The 19,421-nt window shown below is 37.3% G+C and overlaps 1 protein-coding gene across 2 annotated transcripts in view; it reads right to left on the reverse strand.

The window, feature by feature from the left end:
- Nucleotides 1–1,466: 1,466 nt before the first annotated feature.
- LOC123506846 (SUMO-activating enzyme subunit 2-like) overlaps nucleotides 1,467–19,421 on the reverse strand; it is a 254,108-nt gene continuing 236,153 nt past the window's right edge. The window contains exons 12-13 of one of the 2 annotated variants that reach the window (XM_045259200.1): nucleotides 16,364–16,518; nucleotides 1,467–3,543 (exon numbers count right to left, since the gene is read on the reverse strand). In XM_045259200.1, the coding sequence (XP_045115135.1) occupies nucleotides 3,383–3,543; nucleotides 16,364–16,518 (316 nt within the window). In that variant the 3' untranslated portion in view covers nucleotides 1,467–3,382. Of the gene's footprint in view, nucleotides 3,547–16,363; nucleotides 16,519–19,421 lie in introns of both variants that reach the window. The other variant, XM_045259199.1, reaches the window with a different exon arrangement.

Consider the following 19,421-nt stretch of genomic DNA (forward strand, 5'->3'; position numbering starts at 1 on the left):
TGTTTTTTGACTGAACTGGACACTAAATCATTAGTAGTGTGTTGAAGTGAGATAAGGATACTGTGAAGTAATTATTATTGTCTTGTCCAGCTTTATACCTTTGTCTAAAAATAATCTTTTGTAATGGTGTTATTGTGAGATTTATATGATGTATAGGTAGTTGTAATGATGAAGGTAGTGAGAAAAAAAAAACATTTTGAAAAGAACATAGCAGTCATATGCTATAAAGGGAGGATGATGAAGGTGGCAGCGAGGCGTCGGGGTGATGCGAGGGTCTCAGAGGGTGAGATAACATACGTGCATGATGCGTAGTGGAGGGGAGGCGAGGGTTCAAGGTCAAGCTGTCAGCCACAGCTGTCTCACAATTTTACATTTATTTTTTGCTGTCTTCTCTTCATGAAGTTTCTGATTCTATTTCGTCAATTTATGCCTGTAAGGAGTTTTTTTCTGAAAAAGTACAGATAAATGACATGACCTCTCTTGACACCTGGCCATGTACTGAGTTACTGAGTGAGACACACACACACACACACACACACACAAAGGGTTGAAATTTATCAAGAAAAAAAGATTCATATAAATTTTTTTTGCACAGACACAAGCATTAAGTGATACATCATTTTCTAGGGTGTGAGTCATGCTATGACGCAACAACACGAGACATTTAAAACGGCTTGTACCAGCCATAGGATAGGATAGGTATATTGCACATAAGTGTATCAATCATTATAGAAATCTGATGCAATCTTTCGTAATGTGGTGCAACACATGTGAATGCTAACCACACCTTTTCCTTTAAAAAAGGGGTTATTTTACAAAACTAAACAAGTAATTTGTTGCATTCATGATTGACTTAGATAAATAAAACAAATTAATATAATCTCCACAGATAGGATGCATTTAATCTAGGTATCACTACCAGCGAGAAATAAATGTAATGAACAACACAATACACCCAGTTGAGATCTTCCCTTGTCACATGACCGACGCCCTGTGTCAGCACCTTAAGGCTGGGTGCTGTGGGCTCCGGCGGAGAAGACAGAACATAGCAGGCAACTGGGAAGTGTTGGGTGTCCAGTGTGTGTGCCTCAAAACTGGTGCTGTGGGAATTACGTGACTCTGTGAACTCAGTGACATTACAAAAACTTACCTGAGTTTAAAACACATTTTCCATATGTACTTGTTTTCACCCCTTGGTGAGGGGGCGGGTGGGAAATTTATACGAGTCAGACATTCGCATCTCTCGGACCAACCTTTCCTCGAATTAGTCTGAGTTAACGAGAGTTAACGAAAGTAAAATTTTCTCAAGTATAATTTTCAGGTTCCTCAACTTGACACCTTTCACAATAAGTATGTAGCAAGCGATGAAAAATACTAATATAATAATTCTTTGACTTAAACATTATAAATGCTGTATAATAATTACTATTTCTCAATAAAGTAAGAGGTGAATGAGAATAAATTCATATTAACCTGACATTTATTCTTAGTTTCAATACAAAAAATATTTATACTATAAAATCTTACATAGTATAAAGAAGTGGTCAGTACTGTACTTGATCTACAGATAATCACGAATAACAAAATGAATTTCTGTTTTAAGCACTCTTTTGAATACAAGTAACACTGATTAACACATCACAACACCCCTACAACAACATGATAAAAAAGTTCATTCAAAGCTGGATAAAAATGCACAATACACTGAAACAGTTATAACACTTTTAAGACTTTCAATATGGAATTGTGGTTAAATGAGTTGCATAGACTACCTAGCTTGTAAATTATAACAATAATAAAAGATGTCCTAAATTTAAGCTTTCTTTCCTCACAACTCTCAAGTCTTGAAGTCATTCAAATTAAGAGGAGACCTGACATTAGGCATACTTCAGCTGCCGATTTGTGTTCAGCAGCAATGACCAATTTAGCTTAGAGATCATGTTGATATGGCTCATCACCACAAGGCAACATGCTTTTATTGTTTAACCATTAATTAAAAGAATTATAAGAATGGTCAATGATCTCTGGAGTTGTTGGGAAGGATTGGAAGTGACAAAGTTAAAGGATATTATACAACTGGCTGATGATGGCAATAATGAGGAAAATTATGGAGGTAAATGAGACCAGTAAATGTGTACTAGACTGACATCACAGGCTTTCTTCTTCTTTTTCTTCTACATCTTAAAAGATAAACAAAAGAATCAGGAAGATGATGCAAATAGGACAATGAATGGAGGTGGAAGTATGTACCTAGCAGCTATTGCTCTTAAGCCCTGTCCAGACAAAGTGAAGTTGCCCACTGTGCAAACACTCTTACCATATCTCTACACCATTTACTGGGCAAAGACTGGAGAGCAAACCTGTGTCCAGAAAAAAGGTAGTTGCCTGCTGGGAACTGCCTGTTGATCATATAACTCTCACCTTGTTTAGAAGGATCACCAGGTTGAACAATTCATGGAGGGTTTTTGCTACTACCAGGGGCATATAGACTGGACTTTTTATATAGATCAATTAACTACATGGTGGCTTCCCTCCACCACACCTTTTCTTTGCAACACAGGACAGACATGTCCTCCTGTCAAAGGTATAGTGGAAATACGAATGTGACTACAAGGGAATTCTGCAGGTTAACTTATGCTGATTTGCATCCTAATGAGGGGGTTCTCTAAAATATGAAATTTTGCACTGTATCACCCTGTGTCACATTGTGTACCAGACTTTATTTCTGCCAACAGGCAAAATTGGAAAAAAAAAAAAAATTGAACAAAAATATTATGTCTTTCCTAATTGAATCCTTTCAACATGATGTAACCATCTCACTAGTCAATAGTTAACACTATTTCTCTATTTTCTTAGTTATCCAAAGATAGCATGGGAGCACCTCAGCTTCCAAAATTAGGTCAAGAGCAACACATATAACCACAGTTGCTGAAACGGCAAGCAATCTCTTTGCTCAGCTGAGCTAAGCTGGATGTATGAAATAAATTGCTAGAACATATCCTGATTTTCTGAAATCTGGAATTTTCTCACATTTTTATTTTGCTTATTTTTACAGGAACAGACTATCTTGTACTCTCAGATTTTGTATGTCTTTACTTTATTAGTTTGTTTACTTTCATCTAAGTCTTCTCCCATCTTTCTTCAGATACAACTTAAAGAAAATTAATCTTGACTTCATTTCCATACTTCATCCAATGCCTGCATTATTCATGATTTTAAGATTTCTTCTTTTTATAACTTAAGCATTGTATACAGAGATTAACAACAGAGCTCTGATCATCAGACATATATATATATATATATATATATATATATATATATATATATATATATATATATATATATATATATATATATATATATATGGAAGTCCTTTCTTTCTTCACTCTAGTACCATTACCTCCTCTTCTTCCTCTGTTTTTCCACCACTTCGGGCCTTCTTGACAGGAGGCTCATCCTCTCCTTTTTCTCTTTCATCAACTTTCCTCTTCTTCTCCACGACTACATCATCAAGGCACACCAAGTCATCCTCATCCTCCAGGACTGCTGAAATATTATCAGAAAGCATCACTAACATAACAAATTTTCAAACTAATGTGCATGCAAAATAAGAAAAAATACATAACTAAATAAAACAAACATGAAAAGAATATGGAATGTATCAAAGTAAAATGTGAATCTCCAGAAAAGATTGGACAAGCATTGTACCTTGGATGTATTTTTTTTTTTAAATATATATATTTTTACTAGTCTAAAAAAAAAAAACACTTTGCTACACTAGATATTAATTTAACATGAAGTAGCTTCTGATTAACAAACTGTCAGAGTGCTAAAAATGTAGGGTTTTCCTTGAACTGTACCAGCTCATTTTCCAGTCTCTATAAAAGTTGTTCCAAAACTTTTCCTGAAAGAGTACCACTTAAAGGTTCCATACAATCCCCACATACTACCCCGTTCCAGAAAAACTAAATTCCAGCAAATATCAATTAATTCACGAGTAGAACACACAAATGAATTACCAAGGAATAAAAGTCAATTTAATGCATAGGATGCATCTCTTTCTTCTATATGATCCTAAAAGTGCTCATGTACCATCTGAAAGTCCTTCACATACCAACATAAAATCAAAACTCATATCTATAAAAGGTACAGAAGCATGTTGTCAGCAACAAGTAAAATATAGTGCGATACAGATAGTATAATTTCTGTATTTGATGGGATATAGGATGTGCGGGCATATAAGATGCATCCCAATTTCAACAGGCCAAATTCAGAAGAAGAAGAAGAAGAAGAAAAAAAAAAAAAAAAAAAAAAAAAGTTTTGAGTGTATTTAAGCATATACTGTTGAAAACAATCTAGCAAAACTTTATACAAGCAAACATGGTCAATTTGTAGTTTCACATAACCAAAGAATCTGGTATGTGGCTCATGTTTTTCTAGTGAGAAATGTAGTGAAATGATTGATAGTGTATGCCATTTCTGTTGCAGATGAATATTTCTCAAGTATGATTGTTTTTAAACTCCAACTTGTACCTACCTCTCATTTCCAACAATCATAGAAGATCTATGGGAAATCAAGGTTTTTGAGTGGAGAAGAATTACATGAAGTAATGTAAGGCAAGAGAGGTCTGAAATCAACAAAATCATGTAAAAAGTACTCTAAAAATGCTTTATAGCATCGGCTGCAGGTGGACGCAGCGACCCAGCTGTGGACTGTTTACATCGAGTAGCACTGCTAACACTACACTTCTGGCTGTATCCATTACACCACGGCCCACAAGGGATACTATACAAAACCCAACCTTAAAACCAAACAATGTCATCCTCAAGTTTGTACCTACCTCTCATTCCCAACAATCATAGAAGATCTATGGGAAATCAAGGTTTTTGAGTGGAGAAGCATTACATGAAGTAATGTAAGGCAAGAGAGGTCTGAAATCAACAAAATCATGTAAAAAGTACTCTAAAAATGCTTTATAGCATCGGCTGCAGGTGGACGCAGCGACCCAGCTGTGGACTGTTTACATCGAGTAGCACTGCTAACACTACACTTCTGGCTGTATCCATTACACCACGGCCCACAAGGGATACTATACAAAACCCAACCTTAAAACCAAACAATGTCATCCTCAAGTTCTGGCCAACGTGGGGCTGGGCAACTAATGTTATGTTTACCTTTCCTTTCACTCTGCCAGACACATATAATTTTCTCTGTAGGTGGTGGCCTAAAATCCCTTACTGCTGCTCTATTGCCATGCTACTTGGAATAATCTACCACTTATAACACAGTGTAACAAAATTTTGACTTTTTTTTGTCTTTGGTCAATTAATGTTATTTTCTATTTCCTTTCATCTAAAAAATAAAGAATATAATACTTATTCTCTTTGAACTTTGATTTTTATAAACTGGCCAGCGATGTTTTGAAAGCAGCCTATTATAATAGGCTAATTTCAATTATTCCCACCAATCCAGACAGATTCTTCACTAATTTGGTGAAAAAAATAAAATAAAGAACTTTCTAGATGACTCCAGAACCTTCAAAACTATTCTTTCCAAACGTTTCACGAACTTCTAGAACATTCTTGCAACATATATGGGAGTATAAATGCAGGGAATGTATGCTCAACAGGTCAGTTCACTTCAAGCCATTAATGTATAAACAAGTCAATCGTCATCAGTCATTACTATCTGCATTCATCAAGCATGGCATCCAAAGGTTGTAAGCATCCAGCAGACGTATTTTTCTACGTCTGTGGCGAGTTTATCAAAACTAGACCTAAAAAGTATTCTCTGGAAAGATCACTGAAAATGCGCGAGGCCTACAATGCATATTTCAGCATGCCTGTTGGGGATCAGGACAAACCTTGACCACCTCATTTCACCTGCAAACTCTGCAAAAGAACTCTGGAAGGTAAGAAAAACACTAATATATATATATATATATATATATATATATATATATATATATATATATATATATATATATATATATATATATATACAGTAAGGTCCCGGGTTACATCGGTCTCGAGTTATGTCAAACTCGTAGTTATGTCAGTCCACTATGAGGCAATTTAAAATTTTAAAAATTTTAAATTTATATCGTAAAGCCCTGGATTTATTGTTATTGTTGGCCGCCAAGCGTCACTAGTGGTTACTCACCACACTGCCCACCTCACGCTTGAATACAATAACACCCTGCTTCAGTTCCACCACACCATCGGCCCTGGCAAGAGGGTTATCCTATTTCTGCGTTTACTGACTCAAGTTCTTAGTATCTTGCTCAATGACACCAAAGAGAAAACTCCTTAGTGACAGCAGTGATGCTAAGAAAAGGAAAACCATTACACTACAAGAAAAGTGGATATAATTAAAAGACATGAGAAGGGAGGCAGCAGCTGTGTGTGAGGGAGGGAAGAAGAAAATGGGAAGCCCGTTACCATGACAACGGGGAGGTTGACGACCTTGAGGGCTCGCACACCCACCATCACAACAATAACAACTCCGGAGCCTTCGCCTGGGCCACACAACACTCATAGCTCACTTGCACCGTCTGCGTCTGTCTGCTGATCCCTATTGCCTTTTCCTATTGCATTTCCTGCTCCGCTGCCCACGCTTCTACTCCCACCGCACTGCACTACGCTCCCAGCTGTCTGCCCTCGGCGTCACAACATTCGACCTGCCCACCCTCCTGGCGGCCTCAGGCGTCCACCCCTCTCGGCAACCTGCAGTCCTTCGCGTGTGTGTGTGTGTGTGTGGTTGGATTGGATTTTAGTTTATGGCACCGCAACAACGACAGTCATATGGTGCCGCTACAATAAATGAGATTAAACTAACGTGTACATATAAAAAAAAAATAATTAAAAGTAATTAATAACTACAGTAAAAAGGGAAAAAAAACTAAAAATACTATACAACTAAATCTAAATAAAACAAAAAAATAAAACAAAATAAAATAAAATTCACAGCTTTGGGAGAAGGCCAGCTTCTCCCAAAAAACTCAAAAATGTCATGGCCTTGGGCCAGGCACTCTGGTCCAAGGACCTTTGAGATATAATAGACACCGCTATCTCTACCGTAACAGCGGTAGAGGTAGCGGTGTCTTAAGTCAGTCAAACTGGGGCACTCGACAATCAGGTGCCGAACCGTAAGTGGCACCAGGCAGTCATCACAGAAAGGTTGTGGGTCCCTGGTCAACAGGTACCTTTGTGTAAGGTACGTGTAACCTATGCGCAGTCGCGCCAATAAAGTCTGTGCACGGCGATCCCGGACATGGGAGTATGTCCACTGAGGGATAGTGGAAGTAGTGATCTCTCCCATTTTCGATGTTGCGACCCCCGCTAGCCATTTCCTCTGCCATAATGCTGCAACCGCCACATGAATAGAGTGAAATACATCTCGAAACGAAACAGGGGCAGGAGATGGAGTGCGACTTGCTGCCTCTTTAGCGAGGCGATCTGCATGTTCATTCCCGGGAACACCTACGTGACCAGGGACCCAACAGAACCCAACACAATATCCTCTTCTGGTGAGTAGATAGAGGCACTCCAGGGCTGATAAAACCAATGGGTGAAGGGAAATAAAAGAAGAGAGAGCAGTAAGAGCACTGTAAGTCACTAAAAATTGTAAAAGACGAAACCGGAGAGCAAAAATTATCTGTAAAGCTAGGACTATGGCAGACAGCTCCACAGTAAAAACGGATGCCACTGAAGGAAGACTGCCAGACCGATAAAAAGAGGGAAAAACCACACTAAACCCAACGCCAGCGTCAGATTTGGAACCATCAGTAAAAACAGGGATATCATCAGAATGGCAAGGAAAGTGTTCTAAAAACCGTGTGTGGGACAAAGTTGGTAGAAAATCCTTCTTGCCATCCATGGCAGGAGGGCATATTGAGACAACCGGAACCTGCCAATAACCAACTCGTGGGAGCCGGAAAGAGTAGACAGGAGTGGGATCGATAGACAAGTCCATCATGAGGTTTGTCACTCGAAGGCCAAAAGGTTTAGGTAGACTCGGTCGAGTGACATACACCTACGAACGCGAGTCCCGCAATATTGACAGACAAGGGACAGAATCAGGAAGATGGTGGGTGCGAAACCAACACAGGAGCATCGAAGACTGGCGCCGAAGGTCGAGCGGCCAGACTGGCTGCAAGGCGTGTGGAGAGGCATTAATACTTCATAGAGAAGTGGGTGGAATTGTCCTTGTGGGCGGTTTCTCTAGGGGGTATTAAGGCCTCGCCCTGTTACACATAACATCTACCATTTATAAATTCTACTTGGTTGGGTACAGGAGGAGAAGGAGTTGCTGAGGAGATTCCCTTACAGTGGGGGAAATTATACACTGTTGGCGACCTTGAAAGAACCTGAGGGTTACGGCGGCTGTGAGTTATAGTAGTGGGGACTCTGTGGAGTGTTTTATAATCCCCACTGTACTGATTGTAACAAAGTTGGCGATTTTGCCAGAATAACAGTCTAGTGAGCTGTAGCAGTTAACCGCAGCCGTGTGGCGTACGTAACATATATATATATATATATATATATATATATATATATATATATATATATATATATATATATATATATATATATATATATATATATATATATATATATATATATATATATATATATATATATATATATATATATATATATATATATATATATATATATATATATATATATATATATATATATATATATATATATATATATATATATATATATATATATATATATATATATATATATATATATATATATATATATATATATATATATATATATATATATATATATATATATATATATATATATATATATATATATATATATATATATATATATATATATATATATATATATATATATATATATATATATATATATATATATATATATATATATATATATATATATATATATATATATATATATATATATATATATATATATATATATATATATATATATAGTATAGTAGTATATATGTATATATAGTAAGCACTAAGTAGGGGATCACATGGGTTTCAAACTTTTACGTAAGGGGTCGCGAGTGCCAAAAGGTTGGGAACCACTGTAATCTAGAAGATCCAAGGGGAAAAGAGCATCCAGCTCATGAATTAAAAGCCTTAACCCTTATAGCCTGTCAGACATGATCGTGGCACTTTTCAGAAGCCACGCTCCTTTTATGCCGCACAGTTTGTTTATGCTTGAGGCTTTGTCATATATCAAGGGCTGTCATTGGCCCATTGTTTTCAAGATGGTGGACACTTAGCCAATCATGTATCAGCTTTTACAAGGATATGTTTGTGTATGTGTGAGGGTGTCAAGTGTGAGGATGGTGAGAGCACTTATGTCAGTATGCTGTATTCTATAATTTTTTTTATGTATTTCTTGGTAAGATATAAGATACATGTGTTTTTCCATGGATAAGTAAGCAGTTCAGAAACATATTATGATGCATGACAATATTGGAATCATTATTTTTATCTCGTTATTCGTTTAGATAAGAGTGCGTAGTGCTGGCTTGATAGAGTCAGCTGAGGAGGATGTGTTGAAGCTTGTTTCTGACTGCAAAGAAGTTGAATTTTCATATTACAATTTGCTTACTTCCCTGATTTATTTTTCATAATGAATGCAGTATATCAAAGAAAAACTTATTGGCTTATATAAAAGTGTGATGGAGTCACATGAGGATGTGGTGACATTTGTTTCTGACCACGAGAAGTTGAATTTTCATTATACAGGTTGAGCCTCCTTAATCCAGTATTCTTTCATCCGGCAACACCTGTAATCTGGCAAAATTTTTGTTTGCTGGAATTTTTGAATTGGCCGGAGTAATTTGGCGGACCACCCCTAGGACGCGGTGGCGCTGTACTGTGTTTTGGAGCCCGGACATTCTGGGTCAAATTCGGATCAGTACCACGCTGCCGCTCATTGCAAGCACCACCCCCCCAGGTGCATTAACATTTTTTACCCCTAAACATGGCTTCCAAGTGACCACGAAGTGTTTCAGTGCGGACCCTATGCCAACAGTACAACATTGGCTCATCAACAGTCTATGATATAAAAAAGCAGAAGAATCAACTTCTCAAGTTTTACAGTGAATGTGAGAGCAAGAACATGGAGGTTCGTAGAACACTTTAAGGAGGGTAAAAGCAGTGATTTAGACAGTGCTCTCATACAGTGGCTTAAGCTTTGGCGCGCTGGTAACATCCCTGTGTCAAGCGAGATGATAATGGCGCAGGCAAAAATCTTCCATGCTGAACTTAATTAATGTGTTTTTCTATATACTTCTGCATGTATATTTTCATATACAACTATCATATATCAAAACAATGTTACAGCTACACTTGTATAATGCAGGTAAGTATATAGAGGGTGTTTTGGGGACCACCTATAGTTTGGAATTTTCCATGGTCCGGCAAGTCTAAACACGTTCAAAAAAAGCGTCAAAATTTTGCATCAGAATTTTGATATAAAAATTTTGATGCAAAATTTGAGTGTGTGTAGGACGTTTTGATGTCAAAAAAAGATTTGAAGCAAAATTTTGATTGATCAAATCCGTTTTATATTTTTTGACGAGTCGTCAAATTTTTGATGCGTGTGTGGGTTCCTGTCAAAATTTTGATCAAACTGTTTAGTTCGCAGGTGACTGACGAGGAGACAGGATCGCCATGTCTGCGAAGGAGGAGGCCGAAAACAAATTTTTGATTGAAGTTTTAGGAGTGTATCGGACTTTGCCAGCTTTGTGGAGAATTAAGTCGGATAATTATAGCAATCGTGCTTAGAAAGCCGAGGCCTATGACATTCTACTGCAGAAATATCGTGAGCATTTTACTTCCGCCATAGTAGAAGATCTGAAGAAAAGAATAAATAATCTGCAAACAAATTGACATGTCTGTAGGTTTCCCGTTTTAAAAACCAGTCTTTTGACCATTTCCAACGTTTACCAGGAGGTTTATCAGAGTCCAATGCGAACACTAGTGCTATGGCCACTGATGCATCCATGTCGAAGATTTTGACTATACCAAATTTTGATGGGAAAAACGCCTAAACGTGTATGGGCAATTATGCATCAAAATTTTGTATCAAAGTTACACGTCAAAATTTTGCATCAAAATTTTGACGCTTTTTTTGAACGTGTATGGCCACCTTAAGGTCCGGTGGTTGCCGGATTTGGGAGATTCAACCTGTATTACATTTTGCTTACTTTCTTGCTTTATTTTCCTATCTTTTATAATTATAGCATGATAGTAGTAGTAGTACATATAGTAATAGTATTCAAAAAGTAAGAAATTAGGTGAAAATTTGAATTTTTTTTGGTTTTGGGAGGTGGTTTGGAACAAATTATATTTTCTTTCATAAGTATACAAGTATTTTGATGCTTTGGAGTAAGAACAAAATTTTGAACGGATTAAATTTGTATTCCAAGGCACCACTGTAATTTCATCTCCTGTTTGGTTGATGGGAAGTATATTTTTAAGAAATTACCTATTTGCTAACTTTTCACTCACTGAACTGTCAGATGGAATATGAAGATTAACAGTCAGTGATCTATGGTTTATGTATTCTGGGTGGTATTCATTGATGGTCAGTGCAAGGACAGTTTTTCAGAATCTGAAATATTTTGCATATACTCAAGTTGAGTTTGATTACTTGACAATGGCAATCACTCAGTACAAATGCTATTTAGAAACAGACTGGTGTAGTTCAACATACTGCTGAATGTTGGCTGTTGTAGTGCGAGGCCACCAAAGATGACACAACACCATCCCACTTACCAAAACCTTGTCTGACTACAAAAGTGTATTGATTGTAGGACTTATATGTACTGCACAGAAGCTAAAAGAAAATAATCCACATCTACTGGGTTATGTGCATTCAAGGACAGTCATGTGACTGTCAGAAAGAGTTTTATCTCTTTTTCCACACTGCTGCTAGGAAATCTTTCTTCATTCCAAACACTTGCCCACAGAAAAAACATTCAATACTGTGCAGAGACCAAAATTATTTTCACAGTATCTGAGACATGCATGAGTGTATAGGCCAAGAGGATCTGATTGGTACAACCCAAATACAATGTAAAATGGTAAAACATCCTGATTTACTTATGGTTTAGGGACCATTTCAATACCATAGCACTGGCAACTTGGTCTTTTGAAAAAGGAGTTGGGAAATAGTAAACAGTACTTTTATATGATAATTTGGGATAATTATGTGAAGTTCAAGGTGGACTATTTTATGTAGGATTGGGGCTTCCTGCCACACAAGCAAGCAAGTAAAGGAGTGGTTAAATAATTGTGGGTTCATTACATCAAGGATTGGCCTGGCAACAATCTAGACCATAATCCTATCAAGAACTTGTGATCTTTTTTTAAATATGAAATCAACAAGGCCACTAGTTCACTGCCAAAACTTAAAGTTACTTTGCGACAAGTGTTGGAGCTAAAAAAAAAAAAAAAAATTTGAAAGGCCTCGTTGACTCATTTCCTTGCTGTTTACAAGGAGTTATAAACAAGGAAAATACAACACATTATTAACATTACAGTAAATGAAATACAATTTATTGTTATTTTGTTACTGATGGGATAGTTATGTCAAACTAGAAGCATTACTACTGCTTATAACTTGCCACTATTCATGGCCTCGCTTGTATGCTGTCCAGTTATTATCCCATTCTATAAAATGGACATATATACTTATACTTAAGTCACAATGGAGGAGAAACAACCAAAGATATGAGGGATGCCAAATATTTCTTACAAAAGGAAATTAATCCTTAACTTCACATTTGTGAACACCCCATCTGATGGAGGTATTTAAGTGGCATAAGGAATATAATAAGGGTGACAAACAAATTCATGAAGGCTAGTAACGAAGCTAGAGCAAGAAGTAACAATATCAAGACTGATATATTTAAGATAGAAAGAAGTTGGTTCTCAGAGTGGCACATGATTATAATAATAAAACTTTAAATTGTTAGTGCTGAGTCAATGGGAACCTTTAACCCCTTCCTGGGCAGATGAGTGTACCACCAAATGAAAAATCAACTTTCACCCATAGGTCTATACAGGCAACCTTCGCTTAATGAAGGTTCACACAATGAAATTTCACTACAACAAATGTTTAATATTACTACCATCTGCTCGTTTAACGAACACCAAACTCGCTTTAACTAAGTTTTCTCCAGGTAATTTTTTCCAAGTTTGAAAGCCCCGCCGTATCACGCAAGCCGACAGGCTTTTGAATACACCAAAACCTCTCGTGGACAACACGCGCACCACTCACTCCCCAAGTTCAAAACAATAACAGTATCAGCAGCAGCTCATCTTCCCCCACTCAACTTACCACCAAAATGCCCTGCAATGTCACCTAGCATTGCTAAGAAGACCAGGAAGTCTCTTACTCTCAAAGTGAAGCTGGATATTATTCAGACACGAGAGAGGAGAGAAAACTAATAGCATTGCTCGCCACCATCTTGACTCCATCTACTGCCTCTATTAACCCTTGTGCTACGGGATAATTATAAATTAATCATTCCCATCTGTGGGTAAAATGATAAACTTAAAAAATCACAGGAGATAGTTTTACTCATGAAAATACATTTCTCTTTGAAATTCTGAATACATTGATGTACTTTGCAGCTTGCTACGATCTCTGACAGGAAAGTTATTGCTTATCAAATATTCCTCCTGATAGCCACGATGTAACCCGCCGTGGAGAAACAACCCTCAGTGCGATACCAGGGCGCCAATTTTCTATCTCTCTCTCTCTCTCTCTCTCTCTGGGCACATCTTTTACGTGAAAAAATTGCACTTCCAATGAGAGAGAGAGAGAGATGTGTCAGCTTGTTTTGACTCTAGGCCTTTCCCTACTCTCCTAATCTCTCTCTCTCTCTCTCTCTCTCTCTCTCTCTCTCTCTCTCTCTCTCTCTCTCTCTCTCTCTCTCTCTCTCATGTTAGGAGGGTAGATTGTATGAGAATAGGGAAAGATGATTGATAAATTAGATGATCATAATGTAGCAACATGTATATATCACTATCCATCTCGATGTTGTGATATCTCCCGTCATGCGGAGGGGACGTTCCATCCGCAGTGTCATGTGGGTTGCCAGATGTCTCCTCCAAGATGGAAAGATGTGAGCCTAGACCAAGATGAAATAGCAAAACTGGCAACTCAGCTCGTGGACAGTTTTGCCTGATACATACACTCGCCCTCCGACTTGAGTAAGAAAACGGGAAGTTTAAAGAAGTGGTGCGAAAAATCATGATTACATGAACGATCACCGCCGCACGAAACGTACCGATGCTATCATTCATGAACGATCACCCCCGCACAAGGGTTAAGAAGGCTGGTGAGACCGTATCTTCCTTGCAAGCTAAAAAAAAAAAAAAAAAAAAAAAAAACCTGAACTCGTGACTCTACAATGGATAAAATGGAAAGCCTTGTGGAAATGTGGTATATAACTTTTGTATGCGGTACAATGATGCGTCTTTTGTTTACATTCCACAGGCTGCCGGTTTGTGTCTTTCCCGTTTCACTCTCCTTCCCTTCATAAATCTAAGATCATCAACATTATAAAGTTATGTACATACATACATTAGTGTACATTATAATGACTTAAATCAAACTGCCTAAATGTTTAACTTCATAATTTTTACTTTCATTAAACCTTTCACTGTACTATGATGCACTCTCGTTTTGTTTACTCTCAATGGAAGTTCAAGTCAGGGATTAAACTTGTTATAATTGGTTTGCTTAACGAAAATTCGCTTAACAAAGGATTTTTTAGGAACGTAACCCCTTCATTAAGCGGGGGGTTGCCTGTATATAGTTTCCCAGGAAATGGGTATTTCAGATTGACGTCTATATATAAATTCTGCCACAAAACTTAACAAACAATTGAATCTATATATAGACACAACCACAAAACTGAACAAGTGATGTCTATATATAGACTGTATCGCGAAACTGCAAACCATTGAATCTGAATAATGGTGTTATTTGTGTTTGATTGATGATAATGTATGTCAATATATTTATATGAATGTTTAGAGTTACTCACATCCAGGACCTATAACCTAGATGTAATTTACTTCCACTTTTCTTTGTATTTTTCACATGCTTGTTTTGTACCTACTAATTTTTAGGCAACACTGCTACCGTATGGTACATGATAAGACAAAAAAAAAAGTGGAAAAATGCAAAAATTTCCACATTTTAAGAAGGATATAGCTCTGTTGGAGTCAGTGCAAAGGAGGATGACTAAAAAGATACATTGAATGATGGATATTCCCTATGAAGAGAGACTGAAAAAAACTCAAGCTGCATTTCTTCGAGAGACATAGGTTAAGAGGAGCCCTGATAAAAGTATTTAAGTGGTATAAGGGTTTTTAACAAAGGGGACATGAATGTAGTTCTTATGATCAGTAGTGAGAACAGAACCAGAAATAATGGGTTTAAACTTGAAAAATTCAGGTTTAGGAAAGAAATGGGAAGAAACTGGTTTTCAAACAGAGTGGTTGATGAGTGAAATGGTCTCAGTGGTCATGTAGTCAGAGCTGAGTCAATAGGGAGCTTTAAAAGAAGGTTAGATAAGTTCATGGATGGGGATGATAGATGGAATCAGGTAGCTTAAACACACAGGGACTGCCTCATATAGGCCTGGCGGCCTCTTGCAGCTTCCTTCTTTTCTTATGTTCTTATGTTCAATATTAGTTTATGTGTGTAGCACATCCACCACTAGCAAAGTACAAGCAGTGACCAGCCTTGAGAGGCCATGTTGGCAAATATTTTGGTATTTAAAATGCCAAATAATGATTTATTTTATGAATTTTGTTACTTGTAAGGAATAGTCTATATATATATATATATATATATATATATATATATATATATATATATATAGAGAGAGAGAGAGAGAGAGAGAGAGAGAGAGAGAGAGAGAGAGAGAGAGAGAGAGAGAGAGAGAGAGAGAGAGAGAGAGAGAGAGAGAGAGAGAGAGAGAGAGAGAGAGAGAGAGAGAGAGATATGCTACAACTTAGTGTGATCATCTATACATAGACAACCTGACAAAAGTCCCAATTTCAAAATGTCTATATAAAGATCTGCCATCAGGAAGTGGTTAAAAGGAAGATGATTAGCTATATCTATAAACTGGAATGATAGTTATAAGAAGGTATGTCTTATAGAGAATTGACATATTTGTTTTTTTGCAGCTTCCCTTATCTTATGATGCTCTAATTAATAGGAAGGTGATAGTAGTGATGATAGTAGCTTAAAAATCTCTCCCAATGATCATTCACTAAATTATAAATATCCATAGTAAAACTAATCCTTATGTAATTCTCACCAGTTGGTGGAAATAATGATGTAGCTGGTGTTGTTGCAGATGTTGAGGAAGAGCTTTGTTCTTCTTCCTTCTTTTCCTGTTCTCTTGCTTGTTCTTTCTTCAATTGCTCAGGGTCACCAATTACCTCGAACTCAGCACCATCCTTCAACTGGTCACTACAAGAAACATAGTAAGGTATACAAGTAAGAGACAGAAAATGCATAGATCTTGTATAATACTGCACTTCAACAACTTTATATAGCAATAAAAACATTTAGAGATTAATTCCATCTGATATGGCCATACAATTATTTCAAGCCTCAATAACTTGAAATGCATATGATGTATCAGGAATTTTTTGAATAGTTTTGCAAATTGTCAAAAATGTACTCTAGCAGAATTCTTTGACTTAAAACAACTATCAAGCCTACAGCTCATAACAACTGGTGATGTAAAGCCCTGTCTTACCATTGAGTCCACAATGGGTGTGAACTGCAAATAAAGCTTGACAATAATGGCACTATAACTTCTAATTTGCTGCTATAATGGAAAAGTTTTCATTCACTAAGGTCCTCTATTTTCCATATTTTTTTATCTCTTACCTAGCTCATCTTGAAGGAATTCCTAGTGTTCTTTCAGTGTATATGGAATCATCCTCTCCTGTAACATCCTACTGAGTAAAATATAATTCTATGTCAGCATATCACTTGCCTGCTGTGGCTCACTTAACCAGAGATAACACTTCACTATCCCCACATGTCAGTTGCTATATGGCTCTCATTCTGGTCAGATGCATGCAAGCTCTTGCTTTCTTTGCCCTGATCTCAATGTTTTGCTAGTATGTCTCCTTTTAAACAAGTAGCAAAGTTTTTCACCCATTGTCTTCTTTAGGATCAGGTTATTGTCCTTTCATACAAATCCAAACCAAGGATTTATTTACAACACTGTTTGTTTTGACCACTATGTCTTTTTTTCATATGAGGGAAAAACTGGCCAGGGACAAAATAAAAAAGAAAAGAAAAAAAAGACCAAAAAAAAAGAAAAAAAGGCCCTTTTAGTTGCCAATTGTTACGCCCCGCCCGTAACATACTCCACTACCATCACCTCCTCCGCTTGCTACCTCGTTTGCTACCTCTCCACCTCCCCTTCCACGTCACCGTCTCATGAACCTTCCACGTCACCGTCTCATGAACCCTCCACGTCACCGTCTCATGAAGCCCCGATACTGTCCCGAAGTTGGATTCACGCAGCCCCATTCAACTCAAGCGGAAGTGTTAAGCAAGCTCCCTGATTTCTGAAAGTGAGTTGAGGTCAAGGCCACAACCAGTGAACACAATGCCTCTTGGACTTCACCGCTGCGACACCTCTTAAGTATCACTTCCCCTCGTCCCGTTTTTTCCACATTGCCTCCATATAGGATTAGTATTATTGTTATGTATTAAGTTGGGTTCTTTATTGTTGTATTTATTTATGTGTTATATGTATATGTGTATGTCATTTTCATGTGTTTCATGTTATATTTCTGTGTATGTCATTGTTATTGGGTTAGTAAAGTTGCATTTCCTCACCAGTTGAACCTGCAGTGTTTTTTTTTTTTTATTGTTATTATCCACTGGCTCCCCGATGCCAATCTTACCCATTTAACCGGTGAACGTAACAATTGGCGACCATGACAGGACCATTATAACCCTTGTTCAGTGTTCCATTTTTCCAGTGACTTTTTTTGTGATTACATTTTTTTCTTATGTGTTTCTGTGGTGTTGTGACTTTGATGTGTTTTTTTTCTGTGACTTACTCTGCGTGTGGTTTAAATTTACCTTTGTGCGATCAAGTGGCTCCTTTTGGGTTAAAAGTGCTTCTTGACTTTCATCGGTATCGCATAGCAGTGGTAGAGCAGGAAACCAGGTAGAAAGGCGTGTTCACCAATAGCACTTATCTCTATTTTTTTCACATAGGCAGGTGTGTAATAAGTGTTATCCAAGTGTTGGGATCATCATATGTTCATGCGAACCCTCAATCCCCTCACTTCGCGGATAATTTTTCTCGCTAGTTATAAATGGCCATTTTAACTAGTCCCTCAGACTAATCCGCCTCCATATCAATAACAAGTTCCAGTACAATTCACTCCTCACTCTCAAGTCTCGTAACTAGAGTAATCCGGATCTCTCTTAATGCCGTAATTCTCTAGTTTACCCCTCATTAGTGATTGTACTCATAAGTGTTTACTTAAGTATAATCTAGGTAATTTCCAAGGTTGCCTTTATTATCACTCAGCCAAGTTCCTCACTTAAGTAATTCGCTTATCATTTTTTTGTTGTTTGTTTAACATCTATTTAATATGGCTCCTGCTCAGTTTAACGTTGAAGATTTTTGTGCTGACCCTTCTCTGGAACAACTTAAAGGTGCTAATATAAAAAAGGACCAGTGGAAAGCCATCGCTAAACATTTTGATGTTCCCATCACGTCTCAGATGACTAAAGAGGTCGTTAAGAATGTAGTTGTTGAACATCTAGTGCAAGAAGGTCAGTTGCTAGGAAATGCCATAGAAGAGTTAACTCCCATGTCATACGAGGACTATAATACACAGTCCCCAGGAAGAAAAGGATAAGAGTAGGATAAGTCAGTGGGAAATTGAGAAGCTTAGACTAGAATACCGGATGCATGAAAAACAAATGCAACTACAGGCAGAAAAAGAAGTGAAAGCAATGCAACTACAGGAAAAACAAATGCAACTACAGGCAGGAAAAGAAGAGAGAGAATTACAGGAAAGACCAATGCAACTACAGGCAGAAAAGGAAGAGAGAGAATTTCAGTTACAACTTAAAAGGCAGGAGAAAGAGTTAGAAATTCAGGAGTTAACCCTACGAAATGATGCTAAGTTTAGAGGGGATGAAATAGATATAAAGAAAAAGTTAGCAAGCTTTAATCCTGCTAAAGCTGCTCCGCTAGTTCCCCCTTTTGATGAATCTGATGTTGACGGGCCACTTCGCGCTTTTGAGAGCATTGCTAATAGGAATAAATGGCCCAAGGATCAGTGGGTGTCTCTCCTTGTCCCTAAGCTAGTAGGAAAAGCTTATAG

This window comes from Portunus trituberculatus, chromosome 21, assembly GCF_017591435.1.
Source record: "Portunus trituberculatus isolate SZX2019 chromosome 21, ASM1759143v1, whole genome shotgun sequence".
In the NCBI taxonomy this organism is placed as follows: Eukaryota; Metazoa; Arthropoda; class Malacostraca; order Decapoda; family Portunidae; genus Portunus; species Portunus trituberculatus.